Source organism: Alosa alosa, chromosome 4 (assembly GCF_017589495.1).
Source record: "Alosa alosa isolate M-15738 ecotype Scorff River chromosome 4, AALO_Geno_1.1, whole genome shotgun sequence".
Taxonomy (NCBI): Eukaryota; Metazoa; Chordata; class Actinopteri; order Clupeiformes; family Clupeidae; genus Alosa; species Alosa alosa.
In genome coordinates, this window is record NC_063192.1 from 14,214,512 (window position 1) to 14,231,314 (window position 16,803).

General features: G+C 45.1%; 1 protein-coding gene across 2 annotated transcripts in view; it reads right to left on the reverse strand.

Moving 5' to 3' along the window:
• Positions 1-13,118, reverse strand: part of nol4la (nucleolar protein 4-like a) — a 47,092-nt gene extending 33,974 nt beyond the window's left edge. For both annotated transcript variants that reach the window (XM_048241455.1, XM_048241454.1), the window contains exon 1: positions 12,285-13,118. In XM_048241455.1, the coding sequence (XP_048097412.1) occupies positions 12,285-12,626 (342 nt within the window). In that variant the 5' untranslated portion in view covers positions 12,627-13,118. The remainder of the gene's footprint in view (positions 1-12,284) is intronic.
• Between the last annotated feature and the right edge of the window lie 3,685 nt (positions 13,119-16,803).

The following is a 16,803-nucleotide window of genomic DNA, read 5'->3' on the forward strand; positions in this document are numbered from 1 at the left end:
TCTGTGTGACTAATCTGGGCCATGAGGCTGGGGGTGGGGACAGGCTGGGGTGGGGCGGCGGAATCGGATGAGGAGGAGGCACTCATGGCTCGCAGCGGAGCGCCCCCAGCACCGCTGGCTTAGACACGGGACACTGTCTGGGACAAACATATCCTCCTCCCCCAGCGGAGAGAGAGAGAGAGAGAGAGAGAGAGAGAGAGAGAGAGTGGGGGGCCGTGGCTGACTGGGTAAAATTATTAATAATTCCCCAGACGCTGGCGGTTGGTGATCAACGATGCTGTCACGGGCATATAATAACACTACTCCTTCAGCCGGCAGGCCTCCCTACCTCAGACACTGGACTACACTAATAAGGGTCAGGGAGAAAAATTCTGCAGATCAGAATGGGGTTGTGGGGTCAGGCGTGTGTATGGGGCGAACCAATGAGATTTTCAAAAAGCTCTAACAGGGAGAGGTCCATTATAAGGTGTACGCGAGTGTAATTATGACACCTTACTGTGTCTGTTTGAATAACCTGTGTGTTTAATCATTAAACCAAACTGGCGGTAAAGCCTCGGAGGGGAACAGCTGTTCAATGGCCCAGTGAATATGTGCTTTCCTCATCATCATACCGTTTTAAAGAGGCGCGGCAAAATGTCAGCGTCGGTAATCACCATTTCCTGTGGAAGCTCTCACAAGACAGGAGGACCCTCCTCGCTCCCAATCCCTCTCTCCATCGCGTCACTCTCTTTCTCTCTCCTTCTCTCCGTCTCTCCAAATCCTGCAGGCCCTTGCACTCACCAGACAAGCCATATTATGCTACACACATCCCTCCCTCACTTCTCTCTTTCTCTCTTTCTCTCTCACTCCCTTGCTCTCTCTCCCTCTCTCCGTCCCGCTCCAAACAGCTCTGTTGCTAGGAGACTGGAGGGGCTGTTTCGGCAAGCGGCCGCCCCCGACCCCCCACCCCCCTCTGGCACACAGAGACTCGCACATACACACACTCACACAGCCACACACACAGTCACACACACACACACACACACACACACACACACACACACACACACACACACACACACACACACACTCTAACACACAGCCGTGAGTCTCACTCTGAGTGGTCCTGCAGACACACACAGACACACACACACACACACACACACACAGACATACACACACAAGGGCAGGGAGAAAGGGAGATGAGGTGAGGCAGCTGGGTCACACACACACACACACACACATACACACACACACACACACATACACACACATACACACACACACACACACACACACACACACACACACACACACACACACACACACACACACACACAAAATACACACTAACACATATGCACACACAGACACAGGCTAGTGAAGAGAAGAGACCCGGCAAATATTTAAGATGAAAAGGGCAAAACATCCCGTGCTGAGTAGAGATGAAAATACTGGGCCACAGCAGGCATTATGGGAAATCACTGCCCCATGTGACATACCGTCTCACTCCAGTCTTTATATAATGTGGGCTGTTCTATAATGTACACCACATAATGTACACAGTGCCACTACTGGCTAACGACTGTGCTGTCATATTAGCCCATGGCGAAGATTTAGCTCATTCAGTATTCTCATCTGCTGCTATTGCTAACAAGTTGCTGAACATCAGTGTACTGGTACTGAACTGTAAAATTCTTCTCCTTATAATATCACTACAGGTGAAAACACGTTGTGCCTGTTTGTGCTGTAAAATATGCTCTTGCTCATAATGGCATAACGGCCCAAACGGTTAACCTAAATTACACTGGCAAGTCATTAGTGAAGACACACACTGGACACCTTTTTATCTTGCAGGCTTAAGTGTGGCAATGTATACTGAGCCTGTGCAATGCTAACAATAATCCCTTGTCTTCAATAAACATCAGAATATTTTACAGGACATATTAGGAGCATGTGGTCTTGATTACGGAAGGCATAGAGAAACAAATTGAACATCAGGGGGTGGTGAAAGACAAACATATGGAGAGAGAGAGAGAGAGAGAGAGAGAGAGAGAGAGAGAGCATGCCTTCGCTGAGTTACAAGAAGGAGATGGGAAAGAGGGGGGGGGGTGTTGATTGTGTCAGCAGTGCTCATGACTGTGATTAGCTCACTGCGAATGTGACAACAGGTCACCTTTTAAAGTCCCATCTCCCCTGGTCGGTCCATCAGTGGGTAAATGGAGGCATAAATTGGAGTGGCCTCGTGTTCACACGGCAGGGGCTGGAGGGGCTGGGGTGGACGTGGGGGATGGACGTGGGGTATTCGACAGGCTGTGCAGACCCACTGGGGTCAGGGGAAGATAGAGTATAATCTCTCATGCCCCTTTCTCTCTTCTCCTCCCTCTTTACACTCGTCATACACTCCTCCCACCCCTCTCCTTCCATTCTACTTCTTCCTTCAGTTCATAAAGCCCCTTCATTAAATCCACATTACGCCTGCCTCTCTGTATTCTTTCCCTTTATTCTCTCACTCCCATTGCTCCTCTGTATCTCTCTCCCATGTTCTCTCTCTTGCCCCCCCTTTCTCTATTGCTCTCTCTTTCTATCTCTCTTAGAGGAAACACTGCTACGACGCATCCATGGCCCATCCGGCTGGTGACATTGTGACACAGTTGCAGCATTTGTCAGACCCCTGGTTGTGGAGATCAGGCCTCAAACTTTGCACCCAACCCCCCCACCAACCCCCTGGCTCTCTGTCTCCGTCTGAAATCAGTGAAACGATTATGATGATATTACCGCAGCAATAATCATCATTGTCTTTGTCTTAATTATTGCTACTGATTATGCTCCTTTTATTTTTCTTTCGCTGCCATCATCATCATTATAAGCGGCTCCATGATTTCTGCTTTCAATAGCGTCTGAAATATTAAACACTCGCTGTGACAAAAGTGATGTACATGCAGAGGGAATGAGAGGTTCTAGCCAGAGCAGAATGGCACAACCAAGTGGAGGAAAACGTCATTTTGAGACCAAACAACAGTAGGGATGTGTCGTCGTAGCAACATTGTTACTTTGTAACACCATCATTAACATTGATATCTGTTTGTTGGGTTACACCCCACTCCAACACCACCCCCAAGCGCACCGCACCCACCTCACCCCTCCCCACCCCACCTCACCTCACCCCTCCCCACCCCACCTCACCTCACCCCACGCCGTGTCACAGTGTAATTACAGGCGGACGGACAGGCGGCCAGGGACAGACAGATACGGAACGCTAATGAGCGGCTCTATGGGCTAATTATGTGATAGGGCTGGCAGCTGGACCAGAGAGAGAGTGGCAACGAGGGGAGGGGATGGGGGGGGCAGGGGTGCACCGGGAGGTGGAGGGGGGGGAGTCGAGAGAGAGGCGCTCTTTTGTCCCACTGCAGCAGCAGCATCCTCCAAGAATAGAGGAGAGGAGGCGGCTTTTATCCCTACAACTCTGCACACACACAAACACAAACACACAGACTTCATTGGTACAATCTCTGTTAATGCTGCCATGCTTCTCGTGTGCATGTCAGACTGGGAAGTTTTTATATGTTGGCTCAAGGATGTAGCCTGTCTTTGGTGCATTTCTGCATACAGTACATAGTGTGGGACACATGAACATGTGGAAAAAATCTGTACAAGTGAGACAGTATAATATGTATATAAAAGAGCGAGAGAGAAAGAGGAAGAGAGAGAGAGAGAGAGAGACGGAGAGAGAGGACCAGTATGTGGATGGGTGGTTGATGGGGTCTGTCATGCATTCTCAACGACTAAGCCTTTGTGTCTGAACGTCCCATGAGTATGGCTGCACCAGGGTGTACTACACATGTACATCAGTGTGTGTGTGAGAGTGTGTGTGTGTGTGTGGTGTCGGGGGTTGTGTATCTGGAGCAGAGCTCCCACTCTCACACACACGGGGGGGAGGCCCTGCAGCCAGTTAAAAATGGTGTTAATTTCTCCTCCTATGGGAGAATGGAACTGTCTCTCCATGGCAACAGAGGGTGCCGAGGGGAGGAAAAACAGAGCAGTACCATCAGCGACCCTCTCTCTCTCTCTCCCTCTCCCCGTCTTTCTTTCTCTCTCTCTCTTTCCCTCTTCCCTCTCTCTCTCTCTCTCTCTCTCTCTCTCTCTCTCTCTCTGGTGCACACACAAACACACAAATTCATACACACACACAAACACACAGTTATGGACATACACATACAGTACATGTAGGCAATGAGATCACTCACAGGTTTAAAAGATTATTTGCTAAACAAAAGAATACCAGAACAGTGAGTACCAGAGTGGTTGAATGCTGAACATACATGTATGTTCCTTTCATTTTCACACACACACACACACACACACACACACACACACACACACACACACACACACACACACACACATACACATACCCACATGCACACACACGCACACACACACACACACAAAGGGTCCAACTTGGCTCCATCCATACTCATTAACAGCATTTAAATGTGATGACTTGGAGGCTGAAATGGCAGGGGAAGGGGGATCTCAGATACAGTGCAGTACACCAGCCAGCATCAAAGCAACTCCACTCTCTCATATCCTACTCAAGAAAGAGGCCTCTCACTTACAAGAGACCAGGATGAAGTGGGTCAATCAGGACCTGTGTATGTGTATCTGGGTGTGTGTGTGTGTGTGTGTGTGTGTGCACGTGTATGAATGTGTTCACATATGCACCAGCTCAGTTCATTTTCCAGTCATTTAACAGCTACACAGGCAATCTTTTTTTAACATTCAACACATGCGCTATTTGCAAGTCATTGCCACTTTCTCGAAACTAAAGTGGGCTCTGGCTTCATGTTCTGTTCCTTGTCCTATTTCACATAACTGTTGGGCTGTGCCATGTTCCAGCTGTCCCGTGCCTGTATTACAAATGTGCCATGCAAAACTGTTAGCTCCTATGCAAATGACTCCAGAATGAAAGGGTCCACTATTGTGGCTACAGAGCCTATGGGGTAAAAACATCTATAAGGCAGCGCCCTGTTTGATACTGACTCTGTCACTATCTCTGTGAGCGTGTGTCTGCTAACCCTCTGAAGATGTACGGGTAATTAATCAGTTAGCATAATGAGGTTCCTCCTCCGTTTAAAGGTTTCAGAGAGATGCTAATAAATGGAATTCAATTGTTAGCGATGTCGTTTTCATCCGTTCTGATTGCCTCGACCTGTCTGAGTCACACCCTGATCAGGGTCCCGTGTTGTTACACTGGTTTCGCATATACCCGCATTAAGCCAGTAGTTTTTTGGTTTTAACTGTGTAAAGTCCTAGGATGTGATGGCTTAGGTGTCGGCAAACATCATAGAGACAACAGGAGGTGCAAGCCACTGTTTTATTTTTGACAAGCTTTTGAAATATTGTTTTCTAGCCAATGCGATGCAAAAGAGTCTTTGTTCCTGCCACTGGCCAGAGTGGTTCAGCTTCAACCAAAAACCAAAGACCAGGGCCAAAAGCTAGGAGGAGGATATTTCTGTGATGGTTGGCATGGTAACGCTGATACATTTCTGAGCTTGTGAACATATATATACTCCCATAGATGCTTTCGCATACAGATGTTTGTCAGTACACAATGTATGAACCATGCATTAGATGCTATTGCCATGACTACAGTTTCCAAGCATACGTGTATACGTACGTATGTGTATAAATCATAATCCTTTGCTTAGCTGATATTGATACTACTTCATACCTGTACGCTGGACATCAGAACTGCCTAAAGCAAGTGTGGGAAGCCAAGCCATGATTATCAGATGAAAGGTGGGGGGTAAAGAGACTTTTTGGCCTAACCTACCTATTCATGCAGGTTGTTCTCTCCTGATTTGGATGCATTTGACTAAACAGACACACCCAGACAAACCAGTACTTTTAGGCCTGTCCTGTTCCAGGACTATGAGCGAATGACGAAGCAGCAGCTTGAGTGTTTAAGTAAAATATCAAACTGGTAACATGACCCGATGGCACAGCACAAGGCCTCCAGCATGTTTACACCTGTGCACGTGTGTTGGGTGAGTGCACACACGGGCGGGTGGTCCACATCAGTGGTGTGCTGTCTGGCCATCAGGCATACAGAGACAAATCCCCATGGGCTGCTGCATCTGTGGGTTGGCGGACCATCAAAAAGACAAAATGTTTATTATATTATTTACTAGCTCTATATGCCTCATTACTGGCCTTCTGGCCAGTGTTAGCAGATAAGTCCAGGGCTGAATGTCTTTTCCCAGTGGACCGCTGGTGTGTTGTGTGAATGTGTGCACAAGCAGGCAGTCCACGTTACTGTAAGATACAAGGCTTAGACTGTTCTGACTGCCGCGACTGGGTCTGCTCTCCTCCTCCTCTTCTGTGAGCTCTAATCAGGCCATAATGACAGATAAACGAGGTTGCACCCCCCCCCCCCCATGCTGCACTACAGGCTGCTGGGTATACTGAGCCATCCTTCCAGGCAATCCCAGCTAATATCAATGTATGCCTGTATGTGTGTCTGTGTGTGTGTGTGTGTGTGTGTGTGTGTGTGTTTGTGTATGTGTGTGCGTGTGTGTGTATGTGTGCGTGTCTGTGTGTGTGTGTATGTGTGTGTGTGTGTGTGTGTGTGTGTGTGTGTATGTTTGTGTGTTTTGTGTCTGTGTGTGTGTGTGTGTGTGTGTATGTGTGTGTGTGTGTGTGTGTGTGGGTGGGTGGCACTGGCTACCTTAAGCTGTCACAGCTTGACCAGAGTAAGGTCTGCATGGGGCATGTAACGTAATAGCCAGCTCCCACTTGTGCTTATATGAACAAAGGGCTGCAAGCGTTGTCAGGGTGAGCAAGGCTTCCAATGATTTCTGTCTGCCCTTGCTCTGTGTGAGAGTGTGTGCTGGTGTGTCTCTGAGTGTGTGTGTGTGTGTGTGTGTGTGTGTGTGTGTGTGTGTGTGTGTGTGTGTGTGTGTGTGTGTATGTGTGTGTGTGTGTGTTTGTGTGTGCGCATGTATGTGGGTGGGTGTTTCTGTGGTGTGTGCGTGTGTGTGTATGTGTGTGTATTCTTGTGCACGCTCTCATGTGTGTATATTTAAACCACAGGATAACTGCTCCCTCGTGACCAACTGCAGACACACACACACACACACACACACACACATACACATACGCACACCCCTGCCCCCTGGCCCTGAGCAAACCCCTCTTTGTCAACAACCAACACCCCACCTCTCCCCCCGCCCGCTGCCCCCACGCACTGCCTCCTGTGCCAAAACTTGGCACACCCTGTGTGCAGCTGCAGTGGTACTGGGGCCCTCAGCCGCACGCTATGCACTCTGGAGATGGAGGCGCAACCATGACACCCTCCCACCCCCCTCTAGAGCCCCACACAGGCAGTTGGAGTGGAGGTGGGGGGGGGGGAGAAGAGGCACCCTAGGCAAGACCACCAAATTCTTTGCCTATTTTAGCACAACACTCTTATGGGTCTGCCTAAGGAAATGTTGTGAAATGAAATCTAGCAATCTTACAACCAAAGTTAAAATATTCAATAAAGCTTTCAATTTTGTCTGTCCTTGAAATCAATGAATGTAGAAAGTACTTGGATCTGTTTCACTGGTAAAATGAATGTTAGGATTTCAGCAATATACCAACTTAACATCTTTTCATTCATTCATTCATTTATTCATTCAACCTTTATTTATTCTCGGAGGGTCATTGAGGGAAGCCCTCATTTTCAATGAAGCCGAGATTACAGAAACAATGAAGTAACAAGATGAAAAAAGAGAGAGAAAAAAAGTATAGGTCTAGGCCTATAAATAAAATAAAACAAAGTAAAATAAATAAATAATAAGATAACATACACTACATTATAGAGGTGGAAGGGGAAAAAATGCACAGAGTGCAACCCAAAGCGCTCCACATACAAGACATTGACAAAAAACAAAATTGCATCAGTGCATCCCTAGTTAACAGCACAGCTCAATATAAGGCTGCACCATGCACAAGGCCTAACCCCTCACTGGTATCATCTTGTGTGTGCAGTCCTTAAAGATGCCATAAAGTGGACCTAACCTCAGGGACAGAACAGAGGAGAAGGCTATCAGAACTAGTACTGGGCATCACTGCCAACCTGGGATAATACTGACAGAGTTGCATTTCAATCGGTACGCCTAATCTCTTCTCTATGGATGTTTGTTGGGCATAATGAGCCCTTCAAGATGAGCTCGGAAACAAAGAGACAGGAGGAACCAGGTAAAAAGGGTAGAAATACGAATAAAGGTAGAGTGAGAAAAGAAAGAGGAATAGATAAGTAAGCACAGAGAAAGAGAGAGATCACTGGACAGATATGAGCAAGGGACAGATAAGAGAGGGAGGGAGCATTACAAAAACTGATCCACTCAAGGCGAAGACACTCAAGGCGAAGACAGCAGCTCAGGAGGTTACTCCATCATACACCCACACTCAAACACACACAATCACACTAACTACATGCAACATATGCAACATAAAACCTACGTACAAAAAACAATTAACACTAAAAAAAAATAGTAGTCAAAGATTGACAGCATAACAAAGTAAACAGGCACATATGCCCCCCCACACACACACACACACTTTTGCACAAATGTACTCCTTTACTTAAATCCTACTCAACACATCTAGCTACAAAAAAAACTCTTCATTTTTCAATCGTACATTCAGAAACTCAAACAGTGTATCCTATTACTGTAACGCGGTGCCTCTAGTTTCCTAATTATTCTATTCTACTGCTTTGGTCTTTTTGTTTGTTTTGTAGTTTGTCTGGCACGGGAGCCAGTTAGGGGGATGTCTCCTGCTGTTCTTCATCATTAGTCACATTGATGTATGTGTGTGTGTGTGTGTGTGTGTGTTTGTGTGTGTGTGTGTGTGTGTTTGTGTGTGTGTGTGTGTGTGTGTGTGTGTGTGTGTGTGTGTGTGTGTGTGTGTGTGTGTGTGTGTGTGTGTGTGTGTGTGTGTGTGTGTGTGTGTGTGTGTGTGTGGTGTGTGTGTGTATGTGTGAGCACACGTCCATGTACATGCCTGTCTCCACATGTGTATGTGTGTGTTTGTGGAAGAGAGAGAGACTGTGTGAGTGTGAATGTGTGACTCCACAAGGCAACAAGCTACTCTCTGACTCTTGCCTGACACTGCTCACTGTCACTAAAAGTGTGTGCTATTATCAAACATCAAACACCCCAATTAATGAACAAGCAATTGTTGGGCAATTGTTTCTGAAATATGAAACAAACTGCAACTGAAAAGCGCAATCAGACAACCAGAAACAACTGGGTGTCACAACAACTCTGTGAACTTGTTGACTTCATGACATGACATGAAGCTCCCTTGGAACACTGTCATTCATGACAGCTGGATCCGACAAAGAAAGCCCTTTAAAAAGACTCTCATCAGCTGATTCATTCTAGAACACATTCCAGAATGCCGCCTTACACATCAAACTCTAGCATGAGGCTGCAACAGACAGTAATCCCCAGCGACCAGCAGATGGAGAAGAAAAAAAGAGAAGAAAGATTGATGAGCTGAAAAACAAATTGGGGCTTTAAGGAGGTCTCAATGGTTCTTTAATAATGACGGTGGCTGACAACAGCGTGTGTAACAATTATCACAGCGTTTGCCCTCAACAAGATCAACAGTCAGCACCATGGAGAGGGGGGAGAGAGAGAGAGAGAAAGACGCTGTTAATGCATGTTAAAGGATGACAGATTAAACATATGGAGCCAAAAAAGGGACAATAAAGAAGTAACAATTAGACTGTTAACATGACAGGGCGAAAGGGACTGTTAACATGACAGGGCGAAAGGGACTGTTAACATGGGACAACAACAAAAAGGGGGGGTGAGTCTCCAAATATTGGAACTAAGTAAAAAAAAAAACGGTCAGTCTGTCTTCATCTTTCTCTTGATGCTAATTGAACTACTTTAGTTCAATGGGTTGTGTGATTCAGTTTGTAACCGTGTGTGTGTGTGTGTGTGTGTGTGTGTGTGTGTGTGTGTGTGTGTGTGTGTGCACGTGCGCATGTTTGGGTGGGGGGTGGCTGTGCAACAAGTGACTAACATAGATGAAAAATAAACTTGTCCCAACATGACAGTAACACAAAAGGTTTATGATCCCTAAAATTGAAGCTACACTTGTATGTTAAATATTGGTGCTACATGCAAAAAGAATTTAAATACTTGTATGTTAACTTAAGGAAGTCTGCCAGTATATTAGCACCAAAATATTTATTTTAATAATAAATCTCACGATTGACTCTGAACTTCTGAAGTAGGCATTGAAAGTCACACTGACAGGTTGTCACACATTTAGAGTTCTCAGAATGTCTTGACTTCACTGAAGCGCCTTTTTGTCCTGATCTACAAATGATTTTTCCTGGGAGATGCAACTGTAGAGCTACAAAACATTGCAAAATTCACACCAAATTTTGGGGCAATAAATAGGGAATAATTAAGGATATTTAGTGTTTTATTACCAAGGTCAGCACCTTCAAAAATAATAAGAGAATTAAATATAAAAAAAGCATTTAATTTAAATCACAGACAGGATCACACATGCCAGAATGTTTCAGGGGGTAGGCTATGCTTGTTTAATCTTTTACCTCTGCAGGCTACAGGATATCCATAGTCCTCTGTCTATACTATGCACAATGAGCCAAGAAGTTTTGTTGAATTCATCACTCAAGTTTGTATATTTAGCAGCTGAGTGGCTCCTGTCCCCTCAAAGACTGTAGGCTACCAACTGCCTGGGTGGCTGTAAGCTGTTGGCGACTCCCTGAGAGGATTATTTAAAATGGTGGCTCATTTTCTGGCACCCCACCACCATAGTGACACGTTGACACAGTGGTGGGAAGAGGAAATAAATAAGAGAAATTATTGCTCAGTCAAGTTTCCTATCTGTCAAATAAAGGGTGGGCCTCGTTCGTTTTATAGACTAGTTTATTCTGAGCCAATCCTTAGTAACCATCAACCACTATCCCAGGACAGCTACAGTAGCCTAACCTCCATTCCTGTAAGGCCATGCCCAGGATGTGCCAGCCAACATAGTCTTATGTGTCGTGATATCAATGAATGATCTTTGTGCGTCAGTAATAACAAATTGTGGTGCATCACGCAGACAAAAGTAGCCTGAATGCTGAAAATAAAACATTATTTGTTAAGCATTTAAGTTAGGCCGTGTGAATCATATAAACCGCTGCATGATGTGAAAAAATATTGGTCTCATATAAAATGGAGACTTAAGGCTATAGTATAGGAACGGCCGGGTTACCAGAGCAACGAGTGCCAACAGTCCGTTCCGCCTTCATCCCGCGCAGGACAATGCAAGTGGTGGCAATACGTAATATCGGCACGCGCTGCAATAGTGAGTTCACTTTCCGTCCTTTACTGTTCAAATTAAGCGGACGTTGGACCACATTTAAATCTAAATCTCTGAAAGTACTCCGGAATACCAACGATGAACATTAAAATAATAAAAAGAAGACTGCATCAGCGCTTGGCTGGAAGGAGGGCGGTGCGCGAGCCCTTTGAGGAGATTCTGCGGGAACATTCTCTGTCCCGCCACATTATTGGAAAGGCTAATTACATTATTAGGCCAGCTTTCTAAATATGGTTATTATTAATCAATGAATATAGTGCTTGGCATCCATCCTAAACGCGCCCTCTCTTCTGTGCGCCAACAACGCACCCTGGCATCCCCAACAATTTGGGTAACCTACACCATAAGAGCGCGCAATCCCGCCCGGTCTTGTAGCGTCATGTTGGCTACAGTCTGTCCGTGTCATTTTAAGTATGTGGAGAAAAATATTTGATCATAAGCACATTCAATGACCCGAGTATGAGGACCTAATCAAAACCTCATAGAGCATGCCCTTCAGTTCGCAGGACAACGCCATACCCATTCGTTAGACTGTGCGGTAGCTTATATCTTGACCAGGACACCATCATCACTAGACAGGCAATGCTCCTGTGAGGCAGCAGCGTTGCTATGGCAGCTAGATCTCAGAGTAGGACTGTTCTGCTCGGTTGAAAATGAGTGATGTGAGAGTCGGACAGAGTCCGGTAGTGTTTGAAGTGAAGAGGAAGTACATGACATGAGGAGTTATTATAGCATGCGCTTTCCTGCCATTATTAAACTGCGTTACGCGGACAAATAAATATATATATGCTTTAGGTGAAAAAATGTGTGACACACAAACACACTTACACGAACAGTCAGACAGCCATGACAGCTAAAATACTTCACATGGTGTCCCAATAACGTTGAAGGAAAATACACGTTACCGTTGATTTGACAGGAACGTACAGGACGGGCTTCCCCGGTGCTCCTTTCTTGTTGTGCTCGCCCAGAATGTTGTTTCCGACCTGAAACCCTTTTGACTTCACCCAGAATTTAAATTTGGCATTGATGTGGCTATTATCAACGTAAACGCCGTCTGAGTCGTCGTTCTGCAAAAGAGTCTGCATAATTTTGTTGTATTTTCGGCGGGTGACAGTCTTTGTTTTACCCGAGTCACCGTAAGTCCGGAGACACCAGTCCTGAAATTCCCTGAACATCTCCGCCTCTAAAACGACGGGGCTTCGGCTCCTTTTCGTTAAATCCGTGCATGTCTTTTTAGTTGTCATAGCGTTTTCTCTATGGACCTTATCCCTTTGTTGTATAGCCTGATAGAAAAAAATAGGCTATTTGAATGCCAGCAACTGAAAAGGGAACAAACTCCCCCTCCTCTCCCCGTCCCGCTACGAGGATGATTGTTTCGAGACCTAGGTAGGCTTTCCACACGAACAAGCAGGAAAAGGCGTCTGGGCCGGATTCGGGCAGCCGCACACCTGTTTGCAGATTCGCCTACTGTCCCAAACCGCAACGGCAAATGTCACTCGCTCACATCATCCGCTGTGGAACTGAAAGAGGGGGCCGTCCTACGAAACGGGTATCTCCCACCTGTGCGTAAACGGTCTCTTGACTGAGGTCTAATATATGAATAAAACCCACAAGGCTACGTGGGATGTCAAACGACGTAGACAATGAATAGTGTTTTTGGAGAATGACATTTATTTACGTCTGAGCAGTCTGTGCGCCTTTTAACCGATGGCCCATTAATTCTCAACGGGATGCCACCGATCCCGATACGACCCATAGACTAATGATAGACTAATCCGCAGAAATAGAAATATCAGAGTTTATGTGGTATAAATAACGTTTATAACATGCTGAGTAAATGTTACAGCATGGATAAAAAGCGCTTGCAGTCACGCGCCAGCGGGGATCGTCCTCTTTCTTTCCACCTGTTTGAATCGGACCGGCGCGTGCGCTGCCCAGTTCCGCTTTTACACATCAACACACACGATTCGACATAATCTTACTTTGTTGGCTTTTTCTTATTTCCCGGGCGAGACCCATACGACTCAATTTGAACGTTAAGCACGGACAGATCACATTTTGTTAGGGGACGTTTAAAATCAGGAAGTGTGCGCGGTGGGCAAGAATCCAAAGCGAGCAAGTCAGCCACACACGGTTAGTAGCCTAATGTTGAGGGGAAAGAAAATGTCCGATACGGACAGTTTGGATTGAAATGACTAAACCATAAGAAATAAATACGCACATCGTATCCAAAACAAACCAGTCCAGTATTTTGATGTAATATTTTATGCTAGTAATTGATTGTTTTATGTTTTCTTTCTGGAGGGTCATTTAACGTTTCACATAGAATGGATTTTTACAGCAATTACTTTGCTGCATACTTAGATAAACATATAATAAAATAATTGCCCTATGTATGATAGGCTACAATATAGTTGGTGTTAACCATGGTGTTAACATGGTTTAACATTGTTACAACAAACTGAACATGGGAACACATCTGAGATTTCATCACAAAGGCTATGTAATACCTTGAATGGTCTTTAAGGTGTAGCCTACAATGTGAAAGGAAACTTTTAAAATAATTCTCTGCACACAGCACAGATCTTTTTCACTCTGCTTTCACACTGCTCTAACAATCTTGAGTAGACCTATACTTCTAAATCCATCTGTTTATTTCTCATGATGTTTCCACTTTTTTTCCACTATAATCATCCCTTTGATTATCCTGTCAAGGACTCTGATCAGGCATGTTGGAATGCAGGCCTCGACATTAGCCCCTGTATTGATTTACAAGGTAACTCAGTTCCAAAACCTGAACCAAAGGGCATGGTGTGTGTGTGTCTCATCCCTTACACAGATGCTCCAGGTTGTCGACATGTTTCCTCTACTCTGCTTGAGATTAGGCTCTTTTTCGTCCTCTTCCTGCCCATGACTTCAACGTGTCCATCAGTGTTTAGTATATCTCTCTGCCTCAGTGTCCTGCGTATAGCACTTTCCTCTAGAATGACACTTTCGTCACCTGCTTCACCTTGTTTGTGCAGTATAGCCTACTATGGGCCCAAACTATTTACATTCATGGTGAGCTACTGTTGTGGATGTTATGTCAGTTTTTCTGAATATCAGATCATTGATTTTCTACACAAATCAGATGATTTAAAAAAAAAAGCTTTTTCAGATATCTGTATTCCCAGCGTGTTTAGTTTTTTACTGTGTGATTCTCTCTGTCGGTGCAAGGTGCTGATTGGCAGATGACAAACACATCTAATTACACACCCTCTGCTATTTGCCTTTGTTTGCCTCTTCTCTTTGTCTCAGGATGTTGCTACCTCCTTTAGCTCCATCTCTATCCTCTTCCAACCTCTGTTCAGTGCCTGCCAATACAATATCACAAATGAAATGAACGGAAAAGATCATTGATAAGGTCATAATGTTCTTGTCATAGCCTGCACAAAGTGATTTTGACATTGAATTTCCTTTTTTTATACAGAAACTGCATGTAGTATGCAGCAACACTATGAAGCCAGGCTCAAATATGAAGAATGTGTCTGTCTCCTCTTGGATGTAAGTGGTTTGCACAAAAAAATACAATCTACCATTGTAAGTTCAAGACAGATTGTAAGTGTTCCTTTGCAGTTCACTGCAGTGACCAATTCTTTTCTGCCCCGGTGAACACTTTTTGTGAACAGAAATCTTGTTCTGTGGTTAATGTCCTATCCAGAGTAAGTTTCTAAACTGTATGCAAACATACAGAGAAATGCCTAATGGTCTTTCATTGTTGCCGTTTTCACAGCTAGATACTGTGTACATAGGACTGCCACACCGGAGGAAGTATATTCCACAGTGTATTAGCAAAAACAAAAACATGACTGGGGAACATGGACGTGGTACATTTGCGCATTTATGCTTTACGTTTATGTGCTGCAGTGATCTTTATGTTTTTGTGCTATTACAGACTGCCACATTCAACAGAGGCTCAATGGAATTATCTTAGATGAAAGATGAAATTTGTTTATTTATTTTCCCTGTGTCAAAGTGAGGGTATTGTTTGGATGGATTGATATTGCTGGAAGGTAGAGAGAATTTTAATTCAGCCGGCTGACCCAAGGTTGTCTTTCCTTTGTTCTATGATTTGGGTAATACTTCTGAAACATAACAAGACTTGGAGCGTGTAACGAGGAGCACTGAGTTATAGCACAAGCCAAATTACATTTTAAAATAATGTAGATGTGTGCACTAGCTTGTTATCACTGTCAGTGTGTTACAGTCTTGACCCTTTCAATAGTCTCCTGGCTTGTAAACCATAAGATTAGAATGCTAATTTGACATCGGATTTTAAGATGGAATATTGCCACATACCTAAAAAATGTAAACAAGTGACTCCTTTAACTTATTTATTACCAGTGAACATGTTTATTGACTCTGTTCTACATATCCATTTTTCTTTTATGCATTGATCCCACAATGATTGACACATCATTTCAATCGAGTCAATTCAGATTACAATGCACCTTGGTGTATGTGTATGTGTCTGTATAGTTGATAATGCAATATTTATGTGTGTGGGTATGTATTATGTGTGTGTGTGTGTGTGTGTGTGTGTGTGTGTGTGTGTGTGTGTGTGTGTGTGTGTGTGTGTGTGTATGTGTGTGTGTGTTTGTGTGCGGCTATGTGTATGGGACAGTCAGTGTGTGGGTAAGTGTTTAATATTGCGTGCGTGTGTGTGTGTGCGGGATATCTCCGTGCATGTGTGCATTATCTGTGTGCATCTGTGTGTGATGTGTTGGTATGTGGCTCGCTCCCTGTTCCCTGTGTGTTTCCCATTCGCTGCGTGAACTGACTGCTCCGGGGCTCGGCTGAGGACCATGCTGGGACTGCCAGTGATGTCGGCTGCTGTTGCCATGACAGCAGTTCGCTCGGGCTGAGGCTGATGCTCAGGCTGCGATGAGGAAGAGCTGGTTGCCCCGGCGCTGTCCCACCCCACTCCCCATCCCCCCAACACACACACACACACACACACACACACACACACACACACACACTCACTCACATACGTAGACACACACACACACACATGCAACCCCCCCTGTCCTGACTCTGCCCACAGATCAGCGCCTCATCTGCTGCTGGAGGCTCCGGAATCTTCTCTGGCTCACCGCTCGCCCGCCCGTACTCTGCTCCTGTGTAAACTGTGGTGCAGTGTGTGCTCCAGAGCTTTCCCTGCTGCCGCTAATGTGTGTGATGGGTCATGTGGACGAAGGAGAAAGCAAACACTCATCTGCCATCCAGCCCATTTTGGCCTTTGTGCTCAGATATACATTGATTTGGTTTGGTGCTGTCCACAAAGATGATGGGGTTAAGCATGACTTAATCAGAACACCAAAGATTCTTGTATATGCATGAGTGTGTGTGTGTAGTGCTTTACAGATGTCTGTGTGTGTG